A 25,242-nucleotide genomic window follows, 5' to 3' on the forward strand; every position below is an offset into this window, starting at 1 on the left:
CACTTTTGCGTCCCAGCCGCGACTTGAGGCCCTCGGGGCGAACGTAAACGGTTCGGGAGAACTTGGGGGGAGCTCGGGGAGCTCTACCCGGGCTCCTTAGGGCGCGGGGTACGGCAGGCGGTTTAGGCGCGTGACTGTGTTCTGAGGGGCTCTGGGGCCGCGGGGGATGAGAGGAGATGAATTCCCAGCAGTGGCTGTGCCGGGCATCCGTGGGGTCGGGAGCACTCTGGGGATCCGGGGGCGCCTTTGGGGAGTCCCGAATGGGCGCTGAGGGGGCACTTGGGGATCCTGGAGGGTCTGGGGGACACTTACGGGACAGATGGGGGCGGATACCGAGGGGGTTCTGTGGAGCGCGGGGCATGACGGGCGTTGTAGTCCCGGCTCCAATGGGGCTGAATCGGGCCGCGGGGCAGGACGGGAGTTGTAGGCACTAGCGAAAGTATGGCGCCGACTCCAGGCACCGCCCCAAGGCCACAATCCCTGTCGCTGATTGGCTGTGGGCGGTGATGGGCGGGAGCCCCGGCAAGTGGGAGGCGGCGGAGGCGGGAGCAGCCCATCCAACCCCTCCAGTCCAGCCCAGTGCATCCCCAGTACAGCCCAGTACAACCCCAGTGCTCCTCCAGTCCCTCCCAGTCCAGCCCAGTGCATCCCCAGTACAGCCCAGTACAACCCCGGTGCTCCTCCAGTCCCTGCCAGTACAGCCCAGTGCATCCCCAGTACAGCCCAGTACAACCCCAGTGCTCCTCCAGTCCCTCCCAGTACAGCCCAGTACATCCCCAGTACAGCCCAGTGCATCCCCACTACAGCCCAGTACAACTCCAGTGTCCCTCCAGTCCTTCCCAGTACAGCCCAGTGCATTCCCAGTACAGCCCAGTACAACCCCAGTGCTCCTCCAGTCCCTCCCAGTACAGCCCAGTAGAGCCCCAGTGCTCCTCCAGTCCTTCTCAGTACAGCCCAGTGCATCCCCAGTACAACCCCAGTACAGCCCCAGTGCTCCTCCAGTCCCTCCCAGTACACCTGAGTTCATTCCCAGTCCCTCCCAGTTTCCCCCAGTGTCATCCATAGTCCCCTCCAGTGTCCCCCAGTCTTCCCCACAGCGTTCCCAGTGTCCCCTGTTTGTCCCATTATCCCCCAGTATCACTCCCAGTATGTCCCAGCATGTTTCAGTGTGTACCCCCACAGTCCATCCCAGTCCACCCAGATTCCCCTCAGCATTCCTCGTGTTCCCAGGCTCTCCCAGTCCTTCCCAGGGTCACTCCCAGTATGTCCCAGTGTCTCCCACAGCGTTCCCAGTGTCCCCCAGTATGTCCCAGTGTTCCAAGGACAGTTTAATGTCTCAGGGTTGCCGTGGCAGCCAAACCCAGCAGTGGGGTCAGTGCAGTGTCCGTGGCCACGGCCCCTTGCAGTGGCCCAGTGCAGCTTGGGCTGATGATCCACCCTCACAGCTGGCCCAGGGCAGGTCTGCAGTGGTTTTGGTGGCACCTTGGGCTGGCACACACCTGAGGAGTGTGTCTGTTTTCCTGGGGAAACTCGGGAGTTTTAGATTGCTTCAAAAATAGACAAAAGGAAAGCCCCTCTCAGGCTGGGTGCAGCCAGCTCTGCAAGCACAGCAGGTCCCAGGTGAGCGAGGACAGACAGGATGGGCTTGGGCAATGTGGAGCAAGGCTGTCCACACTGGGCCAGAGCTCAAGGCACAGCTGCTCTGAGCAGGCCAGAGCTCCTGAGGGGAGAGCCTGGGTCAGTATCAATCACAGAATGCTGCAATCGCCTCTGCTCTAAAGAGAAATGTAATAAAATACACCCTTTGGAAGAGGACAGTGTATTTCTTACAAGCTCTGAAATCTTTCTCCATAACTGCACTAGGAAAACTTTAATGGCCCTCTCAGGGCTTTGGTGTTGTTTACATCAGACTCAGTCCCTGAGAGTGTCTTCAAAAAACTTCTAAAGAACTCAAAGTTAAACTCCAAAGTTTCTTGAAGTTTTAATGGGTCCCGCTGAGGGACACGACTGAGAAAGTGTCCCCAGGTTCCAGTTAGAGCAGAACCCTGGAGGCACTGATGACAGGTGGGGACAAACAAGGCAAAGGTGTCTCTGGTGCTGAGCAAACCTGGATGTGTTTCAGGAATGCAAAGGGCCAAGGCTGAGCCCCAGCCCCAGGCAAGGCAGATCCTGTCCCTGCCTCCTTGCTCAGGGCTCTTCCCGGGATGGGCACTGCCATGTGGGGATGTGCCATGCCAAGGGCAGGACCATGGGGCGGCCCCTGCCCGGCTGCTGAGCAGGGACAAGGAGGCCATGAGGCCCCAGGGCTGCAAGGGTCACTTGTCCCCTCGTGGCCTCAGGCCCAGGGCCAGCAGCCATGGCCAAAGGGCTGCACAGGTTGGCTCTGTCAGGGCCTTGCAGCTGCTGCACATCCCTGTGCCCTCTGCAGCCCAGGCTGTCCTGCGGTGTCCCTGCCCTGGCCTCTGTCCCTGCAGGCTGTCGTCATCCCCCGGCTGCCCCACCTCGCTGGCCCCTTCCTTTGCTGACAGCTCTGCCTCCTGCCTGCCCCTGCCTGGCCACACAAAGCCTTGGCCTTGAGACCCAAAGGGTTCATTCCATTTTTACCGTGCCTATGAACTTTCAGCACAGGAACAAGGCATGCAGGGGCTGCTTTCCCAGCAAGGATGGCTGGAAGAGAAGAAGAAGACATCTGGCTCAAGGGTGCAGTGATTGAGAAAACAAGGACTGAACCTGGGAACTTGGGGTGGGATTTATGGAAATGGGTAAATTGTAATTGGCATTTAGCAACTGTATATGAGCAACACACTGGTAGAATTACATGTCCACGTCAGGTTAGGAGTTATCCCATGTTAGACCTCAGGCCTGAATAAATGATACACTCTAAATTAGCAAATGAGTGTTAAGGAGCCTCATTCTGATATTTCAGAGATTTGGTGGCAGCGGGGCCTCACAGAACCAAGGAGTCAGCTGTGACACTGAGCAAACTCATGGAACAAAGGGTCCATGGTGACACAGCGGAACCCCATGGAACCAAAATCCATTTTGGCACCTTGGGGCCACACTGAACCAATGGTCCATTGTGATACTGTGGATCCAAGGAGACCATTGTGACACTGAGAAACCTCTTGGAACCAAAGGGCCATTCTGACACAGCAAGGCCTCGTAGAGCCATGGGTCCATGGTGACACTGTGAATCCAAGGAGACCATTGTGACTGAGGAACCTCATGGAACCAAGAGTCCATTGTTCCACTGTGGATCCTGTGGAACCAAGGGGAGCACAGTGACATTGCGGGGCCTCATGGAACAATGGAGACTCTTCTGACACTTTGGACCCACTGGAACCAAGGGACCATTAGAGCATGGCAGGGCCTCGTGGAATCAAGGGGACTACAGTGAACACTGTGGGTGTCCATGGGATGAAGGGGCCATTCTGACACCATGGAACCAAGGATGCCATTGTGACACTATGGGGCTTCATGGAACCACAGGTCCACTGTGACACAGCAGGGCCTCATGGAACCTTGGAGGCCATTTTGACACCTTGAGGCCTTGTGACACCAAGGAGGCATTGTGGCACTCCAGAGCCCTGTGCAGCCAAGGGGACCATAGTGACTCTGTGGGGCTCAGTGAAACCAATGGTCTGTTGTGACACTGCAAGGCCTTATGGCATCATGGAGACCATTGTGACACTACAGGCCCCATGGATCCAAGGAGCCATTGTGACACCACAGGCCCCATGGATCCAAGGAGCCATTGTGACACTACAGGCCCCATGGATCCAAGGGGCCATTTTGACACTACAGGCCCCATGGATCCAAGGAGCCATTGTGACACTACAGGCCCCATGGATCCAAGGGGTCATTGTGACACTATGGAGTCTTGTCAGGCCAAGGGGCACTTGTCACACTGTGTGGCACCATGGAACCAAGGAGTCCATTGTGACACTTCAGGGCCCCATGGAACTAAGGATCCGTGGAACAGTGCAGGACTCCATGGAACCAAAGGTCCACTGTGACATTGCGGGGCCTCATGGAACCCTGGAGGCCATGGTGACACTTTGAGGCCCGTTGAATCAAGGGGCTGTGCAGGGCCTCATGGAACCAAGGAGACCCTTCTGACACTGGGAGTCCCCATGGAACCAAGGGTCCGTTGTGATACTGCGGCATCAAGGAGACCCCTGTGACAATGCAAGGCCTCATGGAAGCAAGGGTTTGGGCTCCCAGGGGCTACCTGACAGGTCTAGCTGATCTTGGAATGTTGAGAGCTGCCTCTCATCAGTCCCTGGAGAACTGGAGCTCTGTGCTTTCCTTCCTATGGAAAAGAACCATCCGTCTTTCCAGGTGCCCACACCCAAAACTGATACTCCTCCTGAAAAATTCCCTATGTGCAAGGGTTCTCCCAGACAAAAGCTGGCAGGACAGACACCTCTGGTTGGCCTGGTCCTCTGGTGGTCACCTCTCATCTCAAGGAAGTCCTGAGGAAAGTATTTGAGCAGGTTTGACTGCTGGAACATCAATGAGTCTCTCATCCTCTAAAAAACTCAGATGCTCTTCTGATCATATGTGTCTTTTTTTTGTCATTGTGTCTTACACATGAAATACTATGTTCAGCTAAAAAATATTATTCTTCTCACTCTACCAGTGTTTGCTGACACAAAACAGCTCGTCTACATATGGATCCAGGTCACCTGTATAAGCAAACACAATAAGGAATCCAGCAGGAATGATTTGTCTCTGCTCCCATCTGTCACATCTCCTCTGGAGCTGGAGGTGCAGCTCCAGAGCACTCGGGAGGGCTCAGGGGCTCACCAGCTCAGCTCCCACACAGAGAACTTGCAGACCCTGGGCTGCTCTCCTTGGCCCCTGCACGCTCAGCCAGGCTGGGATGGACACTGATGGTTTCTGTGCCAGGCTCTCTGAGCCCTGCCCAGCTCCCTGCAAGCTCTGCCAGCTGCCCTGAGCTCTGTGCAGCACCAAGGGCCTCTCCCCAGCACAGCCCAGCCGGCTCTGGCCCCACAGCTCTGCTCAGCCCAGGCTGCTCTGGCCACTGGCCCCACGGCCTCAGCCCCTGGCCAGGGCACAGCAGCAGCTGCAGCTCAGCCAGGACTCAGCCCCAGCCATGGGGGAAGGGGCTTGGCCAAGGCCAAAGGAGGCTCCCTCGGTGCCCTGCTCCCCTCGGGCTGAGGTGCTGAGAGCTCTGCAGCCCCTGCTGCCATCCCATCTGCCCAGGCCAGCACAAGAGCCCGGCCTTGGGGCCCTCCAGAGCTGCTCCTGCTCCAGGCCCAGGGCCCATCCCAGAGCTGGGGCAGCCACAAAGCTGTGCCCATTTCTGGTCATTGCTGCTCTGATGGGGATGGATCCTCAGCCACTTGGAGATTATTGATGAATTTTCCTACTCCAGAGGCCTCTTCTTTCTTGAGCTCTTCAGTTCAGGAATTCAGTGATTTGTTTAAAACTCCCAAACAAAAAATGCTGCTGGGAATTATGGTAGATTTCAATTCTTCTGTGGTTAATTAGACAGATTTCAGAAGTGTATTCAAAGTGAATAGACTGTATTGAAATAGTTTGTCCAGTTTCCTTTTCCTGTTTAGAGATGGATATCAGCAATGTCCAATTGATGTTGACCCCCAGCACCTCCTAATGCAGTCTGAATAGATGTGAAAATCAAGACCCTTCAATGGCTGACAATCAATCACACTTTATCCCCAACCACTCCCCACCATTTCCGTCATCCAACCCTTGGCACTCAGAGCAGCTGAGGAATGGAGTCACATCCAGGGGTGTCCCCAGGGCTCAGGACTGGGGCCAGGTCAGTGAAATCTCTTGATTGCTGATCTGGGCGAGGCCATCGAGGGCACCCTCAGTCAGTTCCCAGGTGAGCCCAAGCTGGGTGGGAGTGTGGCTGTGCTGGAGGGCAGGAAGCTCTGCAGAGGGATCTGGACAGGCTGGAGCCATGGGCCCAGGACAATTGGATGAGGTTCACCAAGGCCAAGGGCCAGGTCCTGCCCTGGGCTCACAACCACCCCAAATCCCTGGCTCTGCCCTGCCCCTGATCCCCACAGCCTGTCCTGTTTCCTTCATCCCTGCATTGCCAGGGACTTTCTGGGACAAGGGAGCTCTGCTCTGGGGATGGAGGGAGGTCCAAGCGCCACCACTGGAGTGGGAACCACAACTCATCAGGTTTGTGACCTTTGGGGGTCAGGAGCTGGTGAGAGTCAGAGGCACAGAAAGTTTCTCTTCATGGCCAACAGACCATGGTTGAACAGGACACAATTTAATAACAATCACACTCTTCCCTGAGCTATGTGCAACGTCCCAGCAGCGTCTGATGAGTCCACCATCCACAAGTGATTTCCATACAAAACCAGATTTTAGACAAAGGTGGTTCTGTGGTAGAAATAAACACAATTAAGTTCTTGTACAAGGGTGCTCGTCCTGGAGTGGTGCAAAACACCACAAACAATTCCTGATTTGCAAAGCTGTCAGTGGTGGATGGAGAAGGGAGGTCAGGCTGCTTTTGGTGTTGAGGAAATGCTGAAACCAGCCTGACTCATTTCATCTCCTCCTGGCCTGGCTGATCTCCCCTCTTGCCCCTTCCACCCATTGGCTTCTGTCTCCCACCAGGCCCCCGGTGAAGAGCCTGGCTCTGTGTTCTCCATCCCCTCCTCGCTGGCACTGCCAGGCTGGGATGAGGAGCCCCTCAGCCTTCCCTGCTCCAGGCTGGACAAGCCCAACTCCCTCAGCCTCTGCTCACAGCCCAAGGGCTCCAGCCCCACCTTGCAGGCCCTTCCCTAACCCTGCTCCAGCTGCACGACATCTTTCCTGCCCTGGGGAACCCAACCCAGGCCACAGGGACCTGGATAATCCACGTCCTTGATGTCCTGGTCACACAGCCCTGGCCCCTTTTCCCCATGTCAGTCTCTGGGGGGGATCCCGTGGAACATCCTTTGGTGGAGGCTGTGGCTCCAGGTGGACCGGGGGGATACCAGGGAACAAGGGACCCCATTGGGCATGAACAGCATTGGACTTGTTGGGAGAAACTATGAGGGGGAGCTGGGGCAGAGTGACCAACCCAGTGACCTCACACAGCCCTCCTGGGATGTCACACAGCCCCTCTGTGACATCACAGCCTGCTCTGCAATGTCATAATCTGCTCTGTGATGTCAGACATCTGTCCTGTGATGCCAAAGCCTGCTCTGTGATGTCACAGAGATTGCCTATGATGTCATAGCTTCTTGATGACCTCATATAAACCACTCTATTATGTCATGGACCATTCCATCATAGATCACTCATGTGATGTCATAGATCACTCTGTCACCTCATGTTACCAGATGATAAATTGTCTCCACCAGGTGAGCTGACACCTGGAGCTTGTTCTCCAAAGCCCCAGGCCTATGGAAACCACACAATGCCCATTGTGTCAGAAGGGGAACTGGAAGTTCACCAGCCTCAGTGTCCTGCCAGCTCAGCCAGGCCCACTGGAACATTGGGGTCCACGACCACCAGGGACCACCAGAGAGACCCCCAGGACAGAAGTACACATGGGAAAAGGGGAGGGGAAATATGTTAATGATTTTGGGGAAATGATTATCAGATGTGTATTTAGTGCAGGACAATCAATGAACATGTGTGCAAAATACAGAATATGAACAGAAACTTTCCTGCACTCAGCATGCTCGGCTTTGGGAGGAGCTATTCCCTGTGCACCCGGCTGAATAAAGAATGCTGCTTCTTAATGCTGCATTTGGGTTAAGGAGTACCTGGTACCCCCGTTTTGGGAAACCCTGGACTCCCCTTTCCTGGGCTCAAGGACCCCCTGGAACTCCCTTCTACCTCTCCACGAACCTGCCCCCATTTCTGTGACCCTGAGACCCCCCTGCACCCCCATTCCTGAGAACTGACACACCCTTTTACCCCTTTGCCTGGCACTGAGACCACCCCTGCACCCCTCACCCGGCACAAACACAACCTGTTCCCGGCCCCCCGCCTCTCCCAGCCCCCAGCCCCACCCTTTTCCCTGATCAGGGATCCCTGGGCCCCCATTCCTGCCTTTCCCAGCCCCCAGCCCCTCCTTTCCTCACACTCAGGAGCCCTGGCACCCCATTTCCTGGGCACAGGATTCCCTGGACAACCCTCCCAGCTCTCCCAGTCCCTGCACCCCCTTTCCTTGGATCTGAGCTTCTGAACCTTCTTTCCAGCTCTGCCATCTCTTCATGTTCCCCCTTTCCTTGGCCTGTGGACCCCCCTGGATCCCCAAACTCTCACTTTTAGCCCCCTCAGCTCACCCAAATCTCGGTGTCCCCCCAGTTCTCCACTCCCCGCAGTTCCTGGAAGTGGCACTGTTGGAGCCCAGCCCGGAGGTCCCCCAGTCCTTGACTGTGGGGGACGTGGACGGGACTCCCTGTGAGCACTGCAACAGCGAGTGGGGCCAGATGGAGCCGCAGACACTGGGGATGGGGGTGGGAGCTGAGCTGGGACTTTGGGATAGCCAGAGCTGGGATATTAGGATAGCCAGTGCTGGGACATTGGGATAGCCAGACTTCGGATATTGGGATAGCCAGAGCTGGGATATTGGGATAGCCAGACTTCGGATATTGGGATAGCCAGAGCTGGGACAATGGGATAGCCAGACTTTGGATATTGGGATAGCCAGAGCTGGGACTTTGGGATAGCCAGAGCTGGGATATTGGGATAGCCAGAGGTGGGACAATGGGATAGCCAGAGCCGGGACATTGGGATAGCCAGACTTTGGATACTGGGAGAGCCAGAGCTGGGACATTGGGATAGCCAGAGCTGGGATATTGGGATAGCCAGAGGTGGGACAATGAGATAGCCAGAGCCGGAATATTGAGACAGCCAGAGCTGGGACACTGGGACAGCCAGAGCTGGAATATTGGGATAGCCAGAGCTGGGATACTGGGATAGCCAGAACTGAGATATTGGGATAAACAGGGCTGGGATATTGGGATAGCCAGAGCTGGGAAACTAGGATAGGCAGAGACGGGATTTGGGACAGCCAGAGCCAGAAAAATTGAGATAGCCAGAGCCGGGAAATTGGGATAGCCAGGACCAGGATATTGGGATAGCTAGAGCGGGGATATTGGGATAGCCAGAGCTGGGACATTGGGACAGCAAGAGCTAGGATATTGGGATAGCCAGAGCTGGGATATTGGGATAGCCAGAGCTGGGACAATGGGATAGCCAGACTTTGGATATTGGGATAGCCAGAGCTGGGACATTGGGATAGCCAGAGCTGGGATATTGGGATAGCCAGATCCGGCTCCAAGACAGGAACCAGCCCGTGGCTGACAGTGACCTGGAGATGGGGCCGGTACAACCAGAGCGGGGGGAGTGGGGGGAGCCAGGGGCTGGGCTAGGATCTGTGGGAATGGAGGACTCTGAGGGGCTGGGATGGGATCTCTGGGATGGGGGGGATCTCTGGGGCTGGGATGGGAATCCAGGGAGCTTCAAGGGGCTCCCTGGGGCTGGGACACGACTCCATGGGTCCGTTCTCTCCTTGTTCCCAGGTCTGCACAGGGTGCAGGTGGTTTCCAGCTGTGACCTCCTGTCCAACGGAGTGTCCATGGATCCCACCGGTATGGCTACGAGGGCTGGGATTTCATCTGCTTCCAGCTGGGATCTGGGAGCTTTGCAGTGTCCGACGGTGCTGCCTGGATCACCCAGAGGTGCTGGGAATCCAAAGGGATCATGGTGGAGCAGATGAAGCATTACCTGGGACACACCTGTGTGGAAGGGCCCCCAAAATACATCAGATATGTTCGGGAGGCTCTGGAGCACAAAGGTGGGTGTGGGAGGGGAAGGGCAGCGCCAGGGGAGTGCCCTGTCCCTGCCCTGAGCCCAGCACGAGCCTTTCCTTGGGTGTTGTGTGCCCTGCCCGGGGCAGGAGGGCACTGCCGGAGCAGCTTTGGTGGCCCCGGGCACCCGGCCGGGCTGCATCCACTGCAGGGCTCCTGGGGAATGTTCCAGAGCAGAGCTGAAAGCAAACAACAGTTTCTGGAGGGGATTCTGCCCCTGGGCCTGTGCTGGGAGCCCAAGGGCAACAGCCCAAAGTGCTGGAGCTCAGTGTCCCTTGGCCAGGCCGTGTTCCCTGGATGTGCCCTGTCCCTTGGCTGTGCCCTGTCCCTGTCCCCTTTCCCTCAGCTGTGCCATGTCCCTTGCCTGTCCCCAGTCCTTGTCCCCTGTCCCCTGTCCCTCAGCTCTGTGGGGCCACTGGTGGCAACAGGACCTGGGGCAACCCTGGGGGAGAACAACCCAGAGCCCCAGCTGGGCCAGTTCCCCCAGTTCCCCCCAGGACACTCCTAGCATGGGCCCTGTGGCTCCCAGTCACCCCCAGTATGGTCCCAGTCACTTCCAGTTACACTCAGTGTGATCCCAGTATCATCCCGGTCACTCCCAATGTCATCCCAGCATGTTCCCAGGTGTTCCCATTCACCCCTATAATAGTTCCAGGCACTCCCAGTATCGTTCCAGTCCTTCCCAGTATGATCCCAGTATAAACCCAGTCACTCTCATTACAGTGCCAGATGCCCCCAGTATGGTCCAGTCACTCCAAGTCACCCAGTATGATTCCAGTCACTCCCAGATAGTCTCAGGATTATTCCAGTAACTTCCTTTATGGTTCCTCTGTGATCCCAGTCACTCTTGGTCTGTCCCAGTATATCCCAGTTGCCCCCAGTGTGCTTTCACTCACTCCCAGTTGCTCTCAGTAGCTTCCAGTATGATTCCAGTTGCTCATTGCCACTCCCAGTCACCTCCAGCATGATCCAGTCACTTTCTGTATATCCCATTTTCCCCAACATGGTCCCAGTTGCCCTCAGCCTACTCCAGGTCACTTCCAGTATGATCCCAGAATGACTCCAGTCACCCTCAGTGTGGTGCCAGTTGCTCCCAGTATGATCCCAGTTGCTCTCAGGGGTCCCTCGCATAGACCCAGTCACTCCAAGTGTGATCCCAGTATGTGTCCACTATGATCCCAGTCTTCCCCAGCATGATCCCAGTCAATCCCAGTTGCCCCCAGTGTAGACTCAGTCACTCCTAGTTGCTCCAGGTGCCCATAGCCGAGACTGTGGTTCCACCTCCAAAATTCCCTAAATCCAATGACTGCTCCCAGACAAAATCTGCCATTGTTGACAAGTCTGGCTGGCCTTGGCCTAGTGAGGCTCTCACCTGCTTCCAAGCACGGGGGCTCTGTGCTTTCCTTCCTATGAAAAGAACTGTCCTTCTTGTCCAGGTGCCCATGGCAAGAATTGGGATTTCACCTCCAACACTGCCTGTTGTGACAGACTGGAGGAGATTGTTGGCTGGAAACATTTCATGTGTGGGGAGGAAGGGGCAGGTCCAGCCTTGCCCTGCCCTGGAACCCCAGCCCTGCCCTGCCCTGGAACCCCAATCCCCCCAGAGCCTCTATCCCAGCCCAGCAGTGTCTGCCAGTCCCTGGCACAGCACAGGCAATGCTCCACAGCCACCTCTGGAGCCCCCAGCCCAGCTCCTGAGTGACCAAATGACCCCAAGTCCCACCTGGGGGAAGGGCCCAGGAACACCAAGGGGTATTTATGGCTGAGCACAAGGCAAGCACACATTTGACCCTACCTCCCCTTGGAATTTCTATTTTTTTGAGAACCACTGGAATCCAGGAATTGGTAGCTCTGTGTGTGCTTCTCTAAATCTTATTCTTCTCTATTTCTGTGTCTTCTTGCGAATTTTGATTAACTTAAAATTGAACAGGATTGGAGCTTGTGAAGTTGAATGGGCCAAGTTAATGCTCTGAGAAGTGTTTTTGTTGATTAAATGTTGTATAAGACCTTTTGCCAAAGTTTCTCTGATCTTCTAAAGTTCCCAGTAAAGGCTGTTTTGTTGTTTGGAGCTCATGAGAATCTCTTGTTGGTATTTCTCCAGTGCATCCAACTCAGAGGACACAAACAATTGCAATTCCTCTTAAATGTCTCCTTGAGAGAGTTGTTTGGGGGATGGGAGTCAGGGCTTGTGTGTCCTGCTTGGCACAGCCCAGGCAGGGCTTTCACAGCCCCATTCCTCACTCCATTTCCCAGCTGGAGCCGCTGGTGCCTCTGAGTTCTGATGCCCCAGCCCCAGGGACGCTCTCCTTGTCTGCCCATTCCCCCACGGTCTCTGGGCAGGGATGGCCTCAGTGGGGGCTGCTGACATCCTCAGCACCTTGGAGGCTGCTGCTGAATTTTACTGCTCCAGAGGCTTCTTCAGCCTTCAGCTCTTCAGTTCAGGAATTCAGTGTCCCAGAGCTCATTAACATTCAGAACAGATTAACAAGCCAAACCTCTGGGAATAAGGTAAGTGTTCAAATAATTTGTGATTAATTAGCCCAATTACAGAAGCGTCTTCAAAGTGAATACACTAGATTTTAGAAGACAGTGAGAAAATATTTTTTTGGTCCTGTTTAGTTTTTTTTTTTTCCCTGTTAATACATTGATATGTGCACTCTCCAATTGACACTGAATCCAAGTACCTCCTCATGCAGTTGGAACAGATATGAAAATCAAGACCCTTCATGGCTGACAATCAATCAGACTCTGTCCCTACCCCCACCCCACCATCTCCCCCATCCAAGCCCTGGCACTCAGAGCAGCCTTGTGCAAATCTGAGCTCCCTCCAGCCCAGGCTGCACCTGCAGGTTTCAGCTCCTTGGCTCCCACTCCCACCTGCTTTCCTTGGAGAAGGAGCTGCTCCAGACACAGAGGGATGTTCATTTCTTGTCAGCCAGCAAACCCAAGGGAAGGCACAGCTCCACCAAATGCAAAAGTCATTCCTCTGCTGGATATTAAATCCACTTTGCACAGCAGACAGTCTCAGAGCAATGGAAAACACCTTCTTTGCCCAGCACAGATCCCAAGGTCCCGCCTAACCCTCCCTGCCCTGATTCTGCCCAGATTTGCTCTTTGCACACAGGAGTCACAGGCTGAAGTCAGGAGCTCCCTCCATGCCCAGAGGGAGGAAAAGAGGGAAAGTGGATGAAGAGCTCTCCTGTGCAGAGCCAAGGTCCAAGTGCCCCTGCAGTGGGAACCACAACTCATCAGGTTTGTGTCCTTTGGGCTCAGGGATGGTGACACTCAGAGGCACAGAAAGGTTTCTTGCCAACAAACACAAGTTGAACATTTGAACAGTTTAATAACCATCACAGCTCTTCCCTCAGCTCTCTGTGATGTCCCAGCAACATCTGACATGTCCCCCATCCCCAAGGGATTTCTGTACAAGAACAGTTTTAGACAAAGACATAAGAAAAGGTAATTCTGTGATAGATATAAGCACCATAAGATGTAATTCATATTTATTTGAACTTCAGAACGATTGGCCACTCCCTGATGAGCAAAGCGTGGAACCTGTCCATTGAGAGACATTTGAATGACCAGAAAGCATCTGGAGGGGGAAATCTGGGTGCAACAGGATGGACACTGATCCACCTGGTCTAGTGCAGAGATATCTTTTGACATGGCCATTTCAACAGGAGAACTGGAAACACCTGAAGGAAGAGGGAGAGGAAAGAATAAACAGAATATTGGTGACTCAAGGAGACAGGAAGATCAGTATTTCTTCTCCTTCTCCATCAGCACATCAGAAAATTGCTGTTTCTTAAAAGTACTTAAGTGACCCAGATAATAAACATGTCCTTGTATAATATGAAATGTACAAGTATTAACACTTGTGGTCCTTTCCAGGCAGACATCAGCTGTGTGCCCATGACCAGGCAGTGCCACTTGTGCCCTGAGGTGCCGAGCTGGGATTGGATCTCTCAGAGAGGAGCTGAGGGAGAGCAGAGCACCTTGCAAGCTGCAGGTCCCTGCCAGCCCCGCAGGGCTCCTGTGCCATCAACATCTGCTCTGCTCCAGCCTGAAACAGGGCCCAGCATGGTGCCGGGACCATCAGAGAGCTGAGGTGTGTGCTGGAATTCAATGCCCTCCCCATGGCGCAGCAGCCCTGCATTTCCATGCTCCAGCCTTGGTCTCCAGCACAGCCATGGAGGCTCTTTGGGCTCCTGAGTGTTCCTGCTGTGTCCATGCCCCCAAGGGCACAGAGCAGCCTCCTCTCTCGGGCACTTGCCTGTTTTCCATGCCTTGCACAGGTACTGGCCCTGCCCCACAAGGCCTGGGCTGAGTCCTGCCCTGCACGCTCAGCCAGGCTGGGATGGACACTGATGGTTTCTGTGCCAGGCTCTCTGAGCCCAGCCCAGCTCCCTGCAAGCTCTGCCAGCTGCCCTGAGCTCTGTGCAGCACCAAGGGCCTCTCCCCAGCACAGCCCAGCCGGCTCTGGCCCCACAGCTCTGCTCAGCCCAGGCTGCTCTGGCCACTGGCCCCACGGCCTCAGCCCCTGGCCAGGGCACAGCAGCAGCTGCAGCTCAGCCAGGACTCAGCCCCAGCCATGGGGGAAGGGGCTTGGCCAAGGCCAAAGGAGGCTCCCTGGGTGCCCTGCTCCCCTCGGGCTGAGGTGCTGAGAGCTCTGCAGCCCCTGCTGCCATCCCATCTGCCCAGGCCAGCACAAGAGCCCGGCCTTGGGGCCCTCCAGAGCTGCTCCTGCTCCAGGCCCAGGGCCCATCCCAGAGCTGGGGCAGCCACAAAGCTGTGCCCATTGCTGGTCATTGCTGCTCTGATGGGGATGGAGCCTCAGCCACTTTGAGGCTGCTGATGAATTTTACTTCTCCAGAGGCCTCTTCTTTCTTGAGCTCTTCAGTTCAGGAATTCAGTGTGAAAATCTCATAAACATTTGTTCACAACACCCAAGACAAGAAAAAATGGAATAACTGAAGTTTTCAATTCTGTGGTTAATTAGACAGATTTCAGTAGTGTATTCAAAGTGAATATACCATATTGAAAACAGTGCTGAGAGAATTGTTCTTTTATTGTTTATAGATTGGTATCAGCAATGTCCAGTTGATATTGACCACCAGCACCTCCTAATGCAGTCTGAACAGATATGAAAATCAAGACCCTTCATGGCTGACAATCAATAACACTTTATCCCCAACCCCTCGCCACCATTCCCCTCATCCAACCCCTGGCACTCAGAGCAGCTGAGGAATGGAGTCACACCCAGGGGTGTCCCCAGGGCTCAGGATTGGGGCCAGGTCAGTGAAATCTCTTCATTGCTGATCTGGACAAGGCCATCGAGGGCACCCTCAGTCAGTTCCCAGGTGAGCCCAAGCTGGGTGGGAGTGTGGCTGTGCTGGAGGGCAGAAGCTCTGCAGAGGGATCTGGACAGGCTGGAGCCATGGGCCCAGGACAATTGGATGAGGTTCACCAAGGCCAAGGGCCGGGTCCTGCCCTGGGCTCACAACCACCCCAAATCCCTGGCCATGCCCTGCCCCTGATCCCCACAGCCTGTTCTGTTTCCTTCATCCCTGCATTGCCAGGGACTTTCTGGGACAAGGGAGCTCTGCTCTGCGGATGGAGGGAGGTCCAAGCGCCACCACTGGAGTGGGAACCACAACTCATCAGGTTTGTGTCCTTTGGGGTCAGGAACTGGTGAGACTCAGAGGCACAGAAAGTTTCTCTTCATGGCCAACAGACCACGATTGAACAGGACACAATTTAATAACAATCACACTCTTCCCTGAGCTATGTGCAACGTCCCAGCAGTGTCTGATGACTCCGCCATCCACAAGTGATTTCCATACTAGAACTGATTTTATACAAACGTGGTTCTGTGATAGAAATAAACACAATTAAGTTCTTGTATCAGAATGATTGTCCTGGAGTGGTGCAAAACAGCTCAAACAATTCCTGATTTCCAAAGCTGTCAGTGGTGGATGGCGAAGAGATGTCACAGAGCCCTTTTCTATGATGGCAGAGTCTTCTCTGTGGCCTCACAGCCTGTTCTGTGATGTCACACAGCCAGACTGTAATGTAACAGCCGACTTTGTGACATCACAACCTCCTCTTTGATGTCACAGCCTACTCTGTGATGTCACAGCCTGCTCTGTGATGGCAGAACTCACTTAACATGTCACACAGCACCTCTGTGGGCTCACAGACCCACCCTGTGATGTCACAACACCTTCAGTGATGGAACACAGCCACCCTATAATGTCACAGCACACTCTTTGACCTCACAGCTTGCTCTGCTCTGTGATGTCATACAGGCATGCTCTGATGTCACAGCCTGCTCTGTGATGTCACATAATAAACCAGAGATGTCACAGCCAACTATATGATGTCACAACCTGGTCTGTGATGTCACACAATCACAGAATTACAGGGTTGGAAGAGACCTTCAAGATCATCAAGTCCAGCCCATGCCCTAACACCACCTCAGCTAAACCATGGCACTGAGTGCCACATCCAGTCTTTTTTTAAACACATCCCAGGATGGTGACTCCACCACCTCCCTGGACAGACAATTCAAGTACTTTATCACCCTTTCCATAAAAAACTTTTTTCCTAATATCCAACCTAAATTTCCCTTGGTGCAGCTTAAGACACTGTCCTCTGGTCCTGTCAGTTGCTGTGAGGAGAGAGACCGACCCCACCTGACTGCAACCACCTTTCAGGGAGTGTAGAGAGTGATAAGGTCACCTCTGAGTCTTCTCCAGGATAAACAACTCCAGCTCCCTCAGTCATTCCTCACAGGACTTGTATTCCAGACCCCTCACCAGCCTTGTTGCCCTTCTCTGGATATGTTCCAGCCCGTCCATGTCCCTCTTAAATTGGGGAGCCCAGAACTGGACACAGCACTCGATAAACGGTGCCAGTACAGGGGAAGAATGCCAAGTACACCAGTGCCAAGTACAGAGGAAGAATGACCTCCCTGCTCCTGCTGGCCACACCATTCCTGATCCAGGCCAGGAGCCATTGGCCTTCTTGGCCACCTGGGCACACTGCTGGCTCATGTCCAGCCTGCTGTCGACCAGTGTCCCCAGGTCCCTTTCTGCCTGGGCACTGTCCAGCCACACCGTCCCCAGCCTAGAGCTGTGCAGGGGGTTATTGTGGACAAAATGCAGGACTTTGCACATGGATTTATTAAATTTAAACTTATTGAACTCTGTCATCTATCCAGCTGTTCCAGGTCTCCCTGCAGAGCCCTCCTACCTTCCAACAGATGGACACACGCTCCCAGCTTAGTGTCATCTGCAGATTTACTAATGAAGGGCTCAATCCCCTCATCCATGTGGTCAATAAAAATATTGAACAGAGCTGGCCCCAGCACAGAGCCCTGAGGGACAGCACTGGTGACTGTCCCCAGCTGGATGCAGCACCGCTCACCACCACTCTCTGGGCCGGCCATCCAGCCAGTTCTGAACCCAGCACAGAGTGCTCCTGTCCCAGCCGTGGGCTGCAGCTTTTCCAGGAGTGTGCTGTGGGAGACAGTGTCAAAGGCCTTGCTGGAGTCCAAATAGACACATCCACAGCCTTTCCTGCATCCACCAGGAGGGTCACCTGGTCATAGAAGGAGACCAGGTTGGTCAAACACGACCTAGCCCTCCTAAACCCCTGCTGGCTGGGTCTGACACCCTGGCCATCCTGGAAGTGCTGTGTGATGGCACTCAGTGTGAACTGTTCCATGACCTTACCAGGTACTGAGGTCAGGCTGACTGGCCTGGAATTACCAGGATCCTCCTTCCCACCCTTGCTGTGAATGGGTGTCACATTGAGCAGCTTCCAGTCATCTGGAACCTCACCAGTGAGCCAGGACTGCTGGTAAATGATGGAGAGCGGCTTGGCAAACTCATCTGCCAGCTCCCTCCTCACCCAGGGGTGGATCCTATCAGGTCCCATGGATTTATGAACATCCAAGCAGCTCAGCAGTTCTCTGACTGCCTCCTCTTGGATAACAGTGGCCCACTCTGCTCCCTGACACCATCTACCAGCCCAGGAGGACAGTTGTCCTGATGGCAAATTTGCTTCTTACCAAAAACTGAGGCAAAAAATGGCATTAAGCACCTCTGCCTTCTCCTGATCTACAGTCATTAAATTCCCTTCCACATCTAATAAAGAGCAAAGGTTGGTCTTACCCTTCCTTTTACCATTGATATATTTGTAAAAGCATTTTTTATTATCCTTTACAAAAGCTGACATTTTAAGTTCAAACTGAGGTTTGGCTTCCCTAATTTCTTCCCTTCATGCCCCAGCAAGCCCCTTAAATACTTCCTGAGAGACCTGACCCTCCTTCCAAAGATGATACATCCGCTTTTTATTCCTAGGTACCTTCAAAATCTCCTTGCTGATCCACGCTAGATGTTTGTCTCATCGACTCATCTTTTGGCATACAGGGACAGTCTGTTCCTGTGCCCTCGAGATCTCTGTTTTGAAGCTCGCCCACCTTTCCTGAACTCCTTTGTTTTTAAGGGCTGCTTCCCAAGGAACTCTCTGAATAAGTCTCCTAAGTAGGCCAAAGTCTGCCCTCCGAAGTCCAATGTAAAAGCCTTATTAGTGTTCCTCCTGACTTCACCATGAGAATTCTATAATTTCAAGATCACTGTGCCCCAAGCGGCCTCCAACCACCACATCTCCCACCAGCCCATCTCTATTTATAAACAACAGATCCAACATAGTCCCTCTCCTCGTGGGCTCACTCACCAGCTGCGACAAAAAATTGTCCTCCACAAACTCTAAATATTTCCTAGACTGCCTCATTTCAGCTGTATTGAGTCCCCAGCAGATGTCCAGCAGATTAAAGTCACCTACAAGAACAAGGGCTGATGATCCAGAAACATTCTCGAGCTGCTTGAAAAATAACCTGTCCACCACTTCTTCCTGGCTGGGGGACGATAACAGACTCCCAGTAGGATGTCAGCCTTGTCGGCCTTCCCCCTAAATCTTACCCATAGAAATTCAGCTCCATCTTCATAAGTTTCAATACTTATGGTGTCAAAACCCTCCCTAATGTAAAGGGCCACCCCTCCACCTCTTCTCCCTTTCCTGTCTGTCCTGAAGAGCTTGCAGCCATCCAGTGCAGCGCTCCAGCCATGTGAGTCGTCCCACCCTGTTTCTGTGGTGGCAATTACATCATAGCTCTGCTGCTGCACCATGGCCTCCAGCTCTTCTTGTTTGTCACCCATGCTGTGTGCATTGGTGTACATGCACCTCATCTGGGCTGCTGATTTCACCCCTAGCTCAGGCTTACCACCCACAAGCCTGCTTCCAGACAACCCAGCTGCATCCCCTTCCCTTCTGTAAAAGTTGCCCCATGATTAAAGAATCCCAAATTTTGATGATGACACCAACCCTCGAGCCACTCGTTGATAATGTGAGCTCTCCTATTGCTTTCAGCGTTTTTCTCAGACTCCAAAGGGACTGGGGAAAAGACTGTCTGTGCCCCTGTCCTATTAACCACCTGACCCAATGCCCTAAAGTCCCTTTTAATTGCCCTGACACTCCTCTTCTCAATCTCATCACTGCCAGCCTGGGGTATCAGCAGTGGGCAATAATCAGAGGGCTGAATCAGCCCAGGCAGTGTGTCAGTGATATCCTGTACCCAGGCCCCAGGGAGGCAGCAGACGTCCCTGTGGGGTGGGACTGGTCGACATATGGGGCCCTCTGTTCCCCTCAGGAGGGAGTCACCCACCACGATTACCCTTCTTTCCTTTTTGATGTTAGAGGTGCTGATCTGTCTCACAGCTGAATCATAATTGGGAGGCTCACTGGGCAGATAATTTTCTTCTAAACCATCTGGCTGACTCTCCAGGTCCAGGGGATCATACAGAATCTAAAGTGGCACCTGGCTTGGGAGAGGGGGTTGGGAGGGATTTTTATTATTATCTCCTTGTGTAGGTACCCACTCCCACTCCCCTTCATCGGCCAGGTGTCCTTCTATAGCCTGACAGTGGGAGGTGTGGGAGACAGCGGGAACCAAGGAGAGCATTGCTGCCCTGCCAGACCTCATGGAACCAAGGATCCATTGTGACACTGCGGGGCCCAAGGATCCAAAGGACTTTGAGACACCAATGGGACATTGTGACACTGGGAGGCCTCACAGAATCATGGACACCATTGGGACACTTTGGGGCCTCATGGAACCGTGGTGACACCAAGCTGGCGGGGAGTGTTGATCTGCTGGAGCTTAGGAGGGCTCTTCACAGGGCCCTGGACAGGCTGGATCCAGGGCCCAAATCCAACAAGGTGAGGTTTAACAAGTCCATGTGCCAGGTCCTGAACTTTGGCCACAACAACCCCTGCAGCGCTACAGGCTGGGGACAGAGTGGCTAGACAGCAGCCAGGCAGAAAGGGACCTGCAGGGACTGATGGACAGCAGGCTGGACATGAGCCAGCAGTGTGCCCAGGTGGCCAAGAAGGCCAATGGCTCCTGGCCTGGATCAGGAATGGTGTGGCCAGCAGGAGCAGGGCAGTGATTCTTCCCCTGTGCTCAGCACTGGTTGGGCAGCATCTCGAGGTCTGTGTCCAGTTCTCTGCCCCCCCTAATTTAGGAAGGACATGGAGGGGCTGGAGCGTGTCCAGAGAAGGGCAACAAGGCAGGTGAGGGGTCTGGAGCTCAAGTCCTGTGAGGAGCAGATGGAGGGAGCTGGGGTTGTTTATCCTGGAGAAGTGGAGGCTCAGGGGAGACAAGGCGGTGTCAGGGCACAGGTTGGACTTGATGATCTCCAAGGTCTTTTCCAGCCTCGCCGATTCTATGATTCTATGAAACCACCCTTGGAGCAGTTGCAGGAGGAGCCCTGGGCCTCCTCTTCAGAAGCTCCAGCAGCCCAGGTCCCTCAGCTCCTCCTCACAGCCCCAAAGCCCATCCTGTCAGTCCTGCAGAGCCTCTGCAGCCCCTCCTCACTGCCCAGAACAGGCAGCCCCACAGCCAGACACAGCAGCCCAGATGTGCCCCCCTGGCCTGGGTGCCTCTGGCTAGGGAGCAGCACGAGGCACTGCAGGAGCCTGCAGACAATTCCTGCAGCACTTGTGGGATGATCCTGCTCCCCAAGGGCCGTTCCCATGGTGCCAAGTCAGGAACTGGAATGGGGAGTGGGGGAAGAGAGGAGAGGGCAAACAGGGATGGGCTGGGTGCAAGGGAGGGAATAGGAGTGGGCAGTGGGAAGAAATTGGTAGCAGGAAGAGTAAAGAAAGCAAAGGTGAAGCCAAGGAAATGCTCGGGGCAGTTTGGGGGTGGCTGCCAGGCAGCCCTGGCTCTGAGCAACAGCGTCTGCAGTGGGACAGGAAACTCCCAGCTGATGGGAACAAACTTTCTGGCTGACTGCAGAGGCCAGGACAAAGCTGAGTGGTTTCCCTGGCGTCCCCCAGCCCTTCCTGGCCCCAGGGGCTGATGGCATTTGTGCTCCCTCAGGTTCATGTCCCCACAGCAGCAGCATGGGGGTGCTCCCGCCTGCTGTGTGCAATGCAAACAGGGGCTCCTGAGCCAGTGCTGCCGTGGCTGTGCCTGCAAGGATGCGGCACCTGTGTGAGCTGGGGGAGAGGCCAGGGCTGCAGAGGGGGGATGTTGTTGGCAGCTCCATGAGGACGCTCTGGGACGCTGCCCTGGGCTGTCCAGCGCACTGGAGATGGATCAGCCCCTGCTCTGCTGCTCCTTCCCGTCTTCCCCAGGGCCCTTGCAGAGCACCAGCCATGCTGTTTGCCCCCAGCCTGCCCACGGCCAGCCTGGGGCTGCTCACGGGGGTTTTCTGTGCTGATCATTGGCCTGGCCGTGTTCTTGAGAGAGCCTGGGCAAGGAGCCTGGAGCCCCCAGGCCCTGCCTGAGGCGTCAGCGCTGCCCCAGCAGTGCCCATGGGCTGTCCCTGCTGCAGCCCCGGCACTGCCACCCCCAGGACTGTGCCCGGCCCCGAGAGCACTCAGGCCCTGCAGCAACACCAGGGCCACCAGGGCAGCGGGGCAGGGCCATGGGAGCAGCACTGGCAACACCAAGTGCTGCTGCTGCTGGGCACAGCTGCTGTGCCAGCACTGATCTGCCCCCAGCTCTGCACACAGACATTGCTGCTGCAGCTCCAGAGAAGGCAACAAAAGGGCATCTCTGCAGAAAACTCTGCTGGGACATCCTTGAGTTCCTTTAAAGCCACCGAGAGCGCAGCCCTTCATTGACACTGTCTGTGGCCACAGGGAATGTGGAGGGGAACAAAATGAAAAATGGTACAAAATAGGACATTTTCTTGGGGACAAGATGAAAAAACTAAAACAAAGTAAAAAAGCCCACAACCAAAGCAACAAGAAGTATCAAAGATTACTTTTATTTCAAGTGATTTGCAGAAATTGGCCAGCTGTTTGATGTTCCTGAAAAACATTCAATCATCAGTGTCCACACTGCAGCCTTGAGCTCCTGGTTCCTCAGGCTGTAGATGAGGGGGTTCAGGGCTGGAGGCACCACCGAGTACAGAACTGACAGGGCCAGATCCAGGGATGGGGAGGACATGGAGGGGGGCTTCAGGTGAGCAAATGCTGCAGTGCTGATAAACAGGGAGACCACGGCCAGGTGAGGGAGGCAGGTGGAAAAGGCTTTGTGCCGTCCCTGCTCAGAGGGGATCCTCAGCACGGCCCTGAAGATCTGCACATAGGAGAAAACCATGAACACAAAACAGCCAAGTCCTAAACAGGCACTAACAGCAAGGAGCGCAAGTTCCCTGAGGTGGGATTTGGAGCAGGAGAGCTTGAGGATCTGTGGGATTTCACAGAAGAACTGGCCCAGGGCATTGCCATGGCACAGGGGCAGGGAAAATGTATTGGCCGTGTGCATGAGAGCATTGAGAAAGGCACTGGCCCAGGCAGCTGCTGCCATGTGGGCACAAGCTCTGCTGCCCAGGAGGGTCCCGTAGTGCAGGGGTTTGCAGATGGACACGTAGCGGTCGTAGCACATGATGGTCAGGAGGGAAAGCTCTGCTGAGACGAAGAACATAAAGAAAAAGAGCTGAGCAGCACATCCTGTGTAGGAGATGGTGGTGGTGTCCCAGAGGGAATTGTGCATGGCTTTGGGGACAGTGGTGCAGATGGAGCCCAGGTCGCTGAGGGCCAGGTTGAGCAGGAAGAAGAACATGGGCGTGTGCAGGTGGTGGCCGCAGGCTACGGCGCTGATGATGAGGCCGTTGCCCAGGAGGGCAGCCAGGGAGATGCCCAGGAAGAGGCAGAAGTGCAGGAGCTGCAGCTGCCGCGTGTCTGCCAGTGCCAGCAGGAGGAAGTGGCTGATGGAGCTGCTGTTGGACATTGGCTGTGGCTGCACATGGGGACCTGTTCATAGAGAAAAGGACATTGAAGAGTTAGAGGAGATACCTGTAACCAAAATCAAAGCCATTTCCCATACACCCTCCTCTCTAACACACACAGACACTCTTCTGTGTTTAAGAGTTTAGAGATTTTCATTTTAAGCTCCCCCCATGTCTCTCCTGGTATTCTTGGATTTCAGAAACACTCAACATTCCTGCATCTGTCTGGTAGAACAGAGTTCCCTGAGGGAAGATTATGAGTGGAGACTGAGGGGAGATGGTCTGTCACTTCATTCTCTTTGGAGTTTCTCTGGGCTTTCACTTTTTCAAATGAAGGATGTTCACACTCTCATGTTTCTTTTAAAAACGCTATGGTGCTACTGAGACAGATGGATCCACCACAGCCCTGCTCCACATTTGTAACTCAGAGATGCTCTAGGACAGGTTTGCACCCTGGATTGAAGCTCCCAGCTTGGACTGGAATCTCAGGGAGACTTCCAAGTGTCCTTCTGATGGCACTGGATGCAGGGAGATGCAGCTCCTTCCCTGGCTGCACTGACAGCATTGCCCAGAGCCGGGCACTGGGGACAGCTGTGTCACCCTGAGCCAGCTGTGCCCCCTCCCAGAGCCCCCAGTGCCGGGCAGCTGCTCCCAGCCCTGTGCTCTGCAGAGGGAACTGGGCCCGGGGCTGCAGAGCTGCCCCATGGCTCTGCTGCAGCTCTGCCTGCACAGGAGGGGCTGCACGCCTTGGAGCCCCGGCCCTGAGGGCAGAGGCTTGGCTGGGGGGACAGGAGGGAGGGGGCTTGTTCAGAGGAAGGGGCTGCACTGGAGGGGATCCTCTGGACATCTCTAAACTCTCCCTGCCACAGCATTTCTGGGTTTTGCTTTCTCTCCTTCCCTGATCTTCTCTCTGCTTCCTGGGGATTTTCCTCCTGCAGGTGTTTCCCTGTGCCTGAGCTCTCCCTGCCAGCACTCACAGACCCCAAATCTCTGTGCACTCTCCTTGGCCTGACAGAACCCTGCCTGTTTGCAGGGCACTGGCTGGGGGCAGGTTCTGTTTGCAGCTTGTAAAAAGGACAGCTCAGACTGAGCCTGATGGCTCCAGCAGAGGTGATGCTGGTGCTGTCCATGGGCAGAGTGGCTGAAAGCACATTAGGGATCTTCTGTGAACCCTAAAAGTAGATCACCTTCTGTGATCACTAAAAGTAACAGTTTGGATGTCTCAGGTGCTTGTCAAAATTCCTAATCAACCATTAATATTTATCCCCCCTCCCTGCAATTCTTCAATAGTAGGAAACTGAATACAAAGTTTTAGGAAATGTGCTCATTTTTACCAAAATCATTGTCTTGCAAATATTCTATGACCAATCAGAAGCCCTCAGCATATCAGAGCTTCATGAGCATTTCACCTGACCTGCACCAGAAATACTCAGAGTTGTACTCACAGGGTCTGTGGGCATTGGGATGTTCCAGCTGTAGGAGATCACTCCAGGAGCTGCAGCTGCATTGTCCTGCAGCCAGAGGTTCCTGTGCCAAGGGCTGCCAGGGATTCTGCCCCAGGCACTTCTCAGCACCTTCCCAGCCCTGACTGATGGAAGCTCTCTGTGCCTCTGTGCTGTGCCCGGGCTGGCTGCAGGCAGTGCCCCAGCCCTGCTGGGCTGGGAGAAGAGCTGCTCATACAGAGAAATGTGCTTTTGAAGCTCTCCTTGGTTGCCAGGATCACCCTCTGTGCCAGGAGCCCGGCCCAGCTCAGCAGCACAGACACAGCACAAGGACTTTAATGACCCTCTGGGGCTTTGTGCTCAGGCCCTGAACATCAGGCCCTGAGAGGGAGCTGCAGAAACCTCTCCAGAGCTCCAAGTCAGAATCCAACTCCAAAGTTTCTTTGACTTTTAATGGGTCCCACTGAGGGACACGACTGAGAAAGTGTCCCCAGGCCCCAGGCAGAGCAGAGAACTGGAGGCACTGATGACAGGTGGGGACAAAGAGAAGCCAAGTCTTGGTGCCCTGGGGCACAGCAGGGTCTGTGCCACCAAGGGCTGTCAGGAGACACCTTGTCCTGAGGCACTGGGGCCTCCTGGCACAGCCCCAGCCAGGCTGGGCACTGTCACCCC

General features: G+C 54.7%; 3 protein-coding genes across 3 annotated transcripts in view; 1 reads left to right on the top strand and 2 right to left on the bottom strand.

Moving 5' to 3' along the window:
• The window catches only part of LOC137467193 (zinc finger protein 850-like), a 528,258-nt gene that overhangs the window by 211,268 nt on the left and 291,748 nt on the right, over positions 1-25,242 (bottom strand). The window lies entirely within an intron of this gene.
• Positions 1-25,242, top strand: part of LOC137467192 (zinc finger protein 271-like) — a 443,780-nt gene that overhangs the window by 202,327 nt on the left and 216,211 nt on the right. The gene's annotated exons all lie outside the window — the stretch shown is intronic.
• On the bottom strand, positions 22,162-23,246 carry LOC137467175 (olfactory receptor 14I1-like). The gene has a single exon (XM_068178717.1). The coding sequence runs from the start codon at positions 23,128-23,130 to the stop codon at positions 22,162-22,164; it is 969 nt and encodes a 322-aa protein (XP_068034818.1). The 5' UTR covers positions 23,131-23,246.

Source organism: Anomalospiza imberbis, unplaced genomic scaffold (assembly GCF_031753505.1).
Source record: "Anomalospiza imberbis isolate Cuckoo-Finch-1a 21T00152 unplaced genomic scaffold, ASM3175350v1 scaffold_53, whole genome shotgun sequence".
NCBI classification, from domain to species: Eukaryota; Metazoa; Chordata; class Aves; order Passeriformes; family Viduidae; genus Anomalospiza; species Anomalospiza imberbis.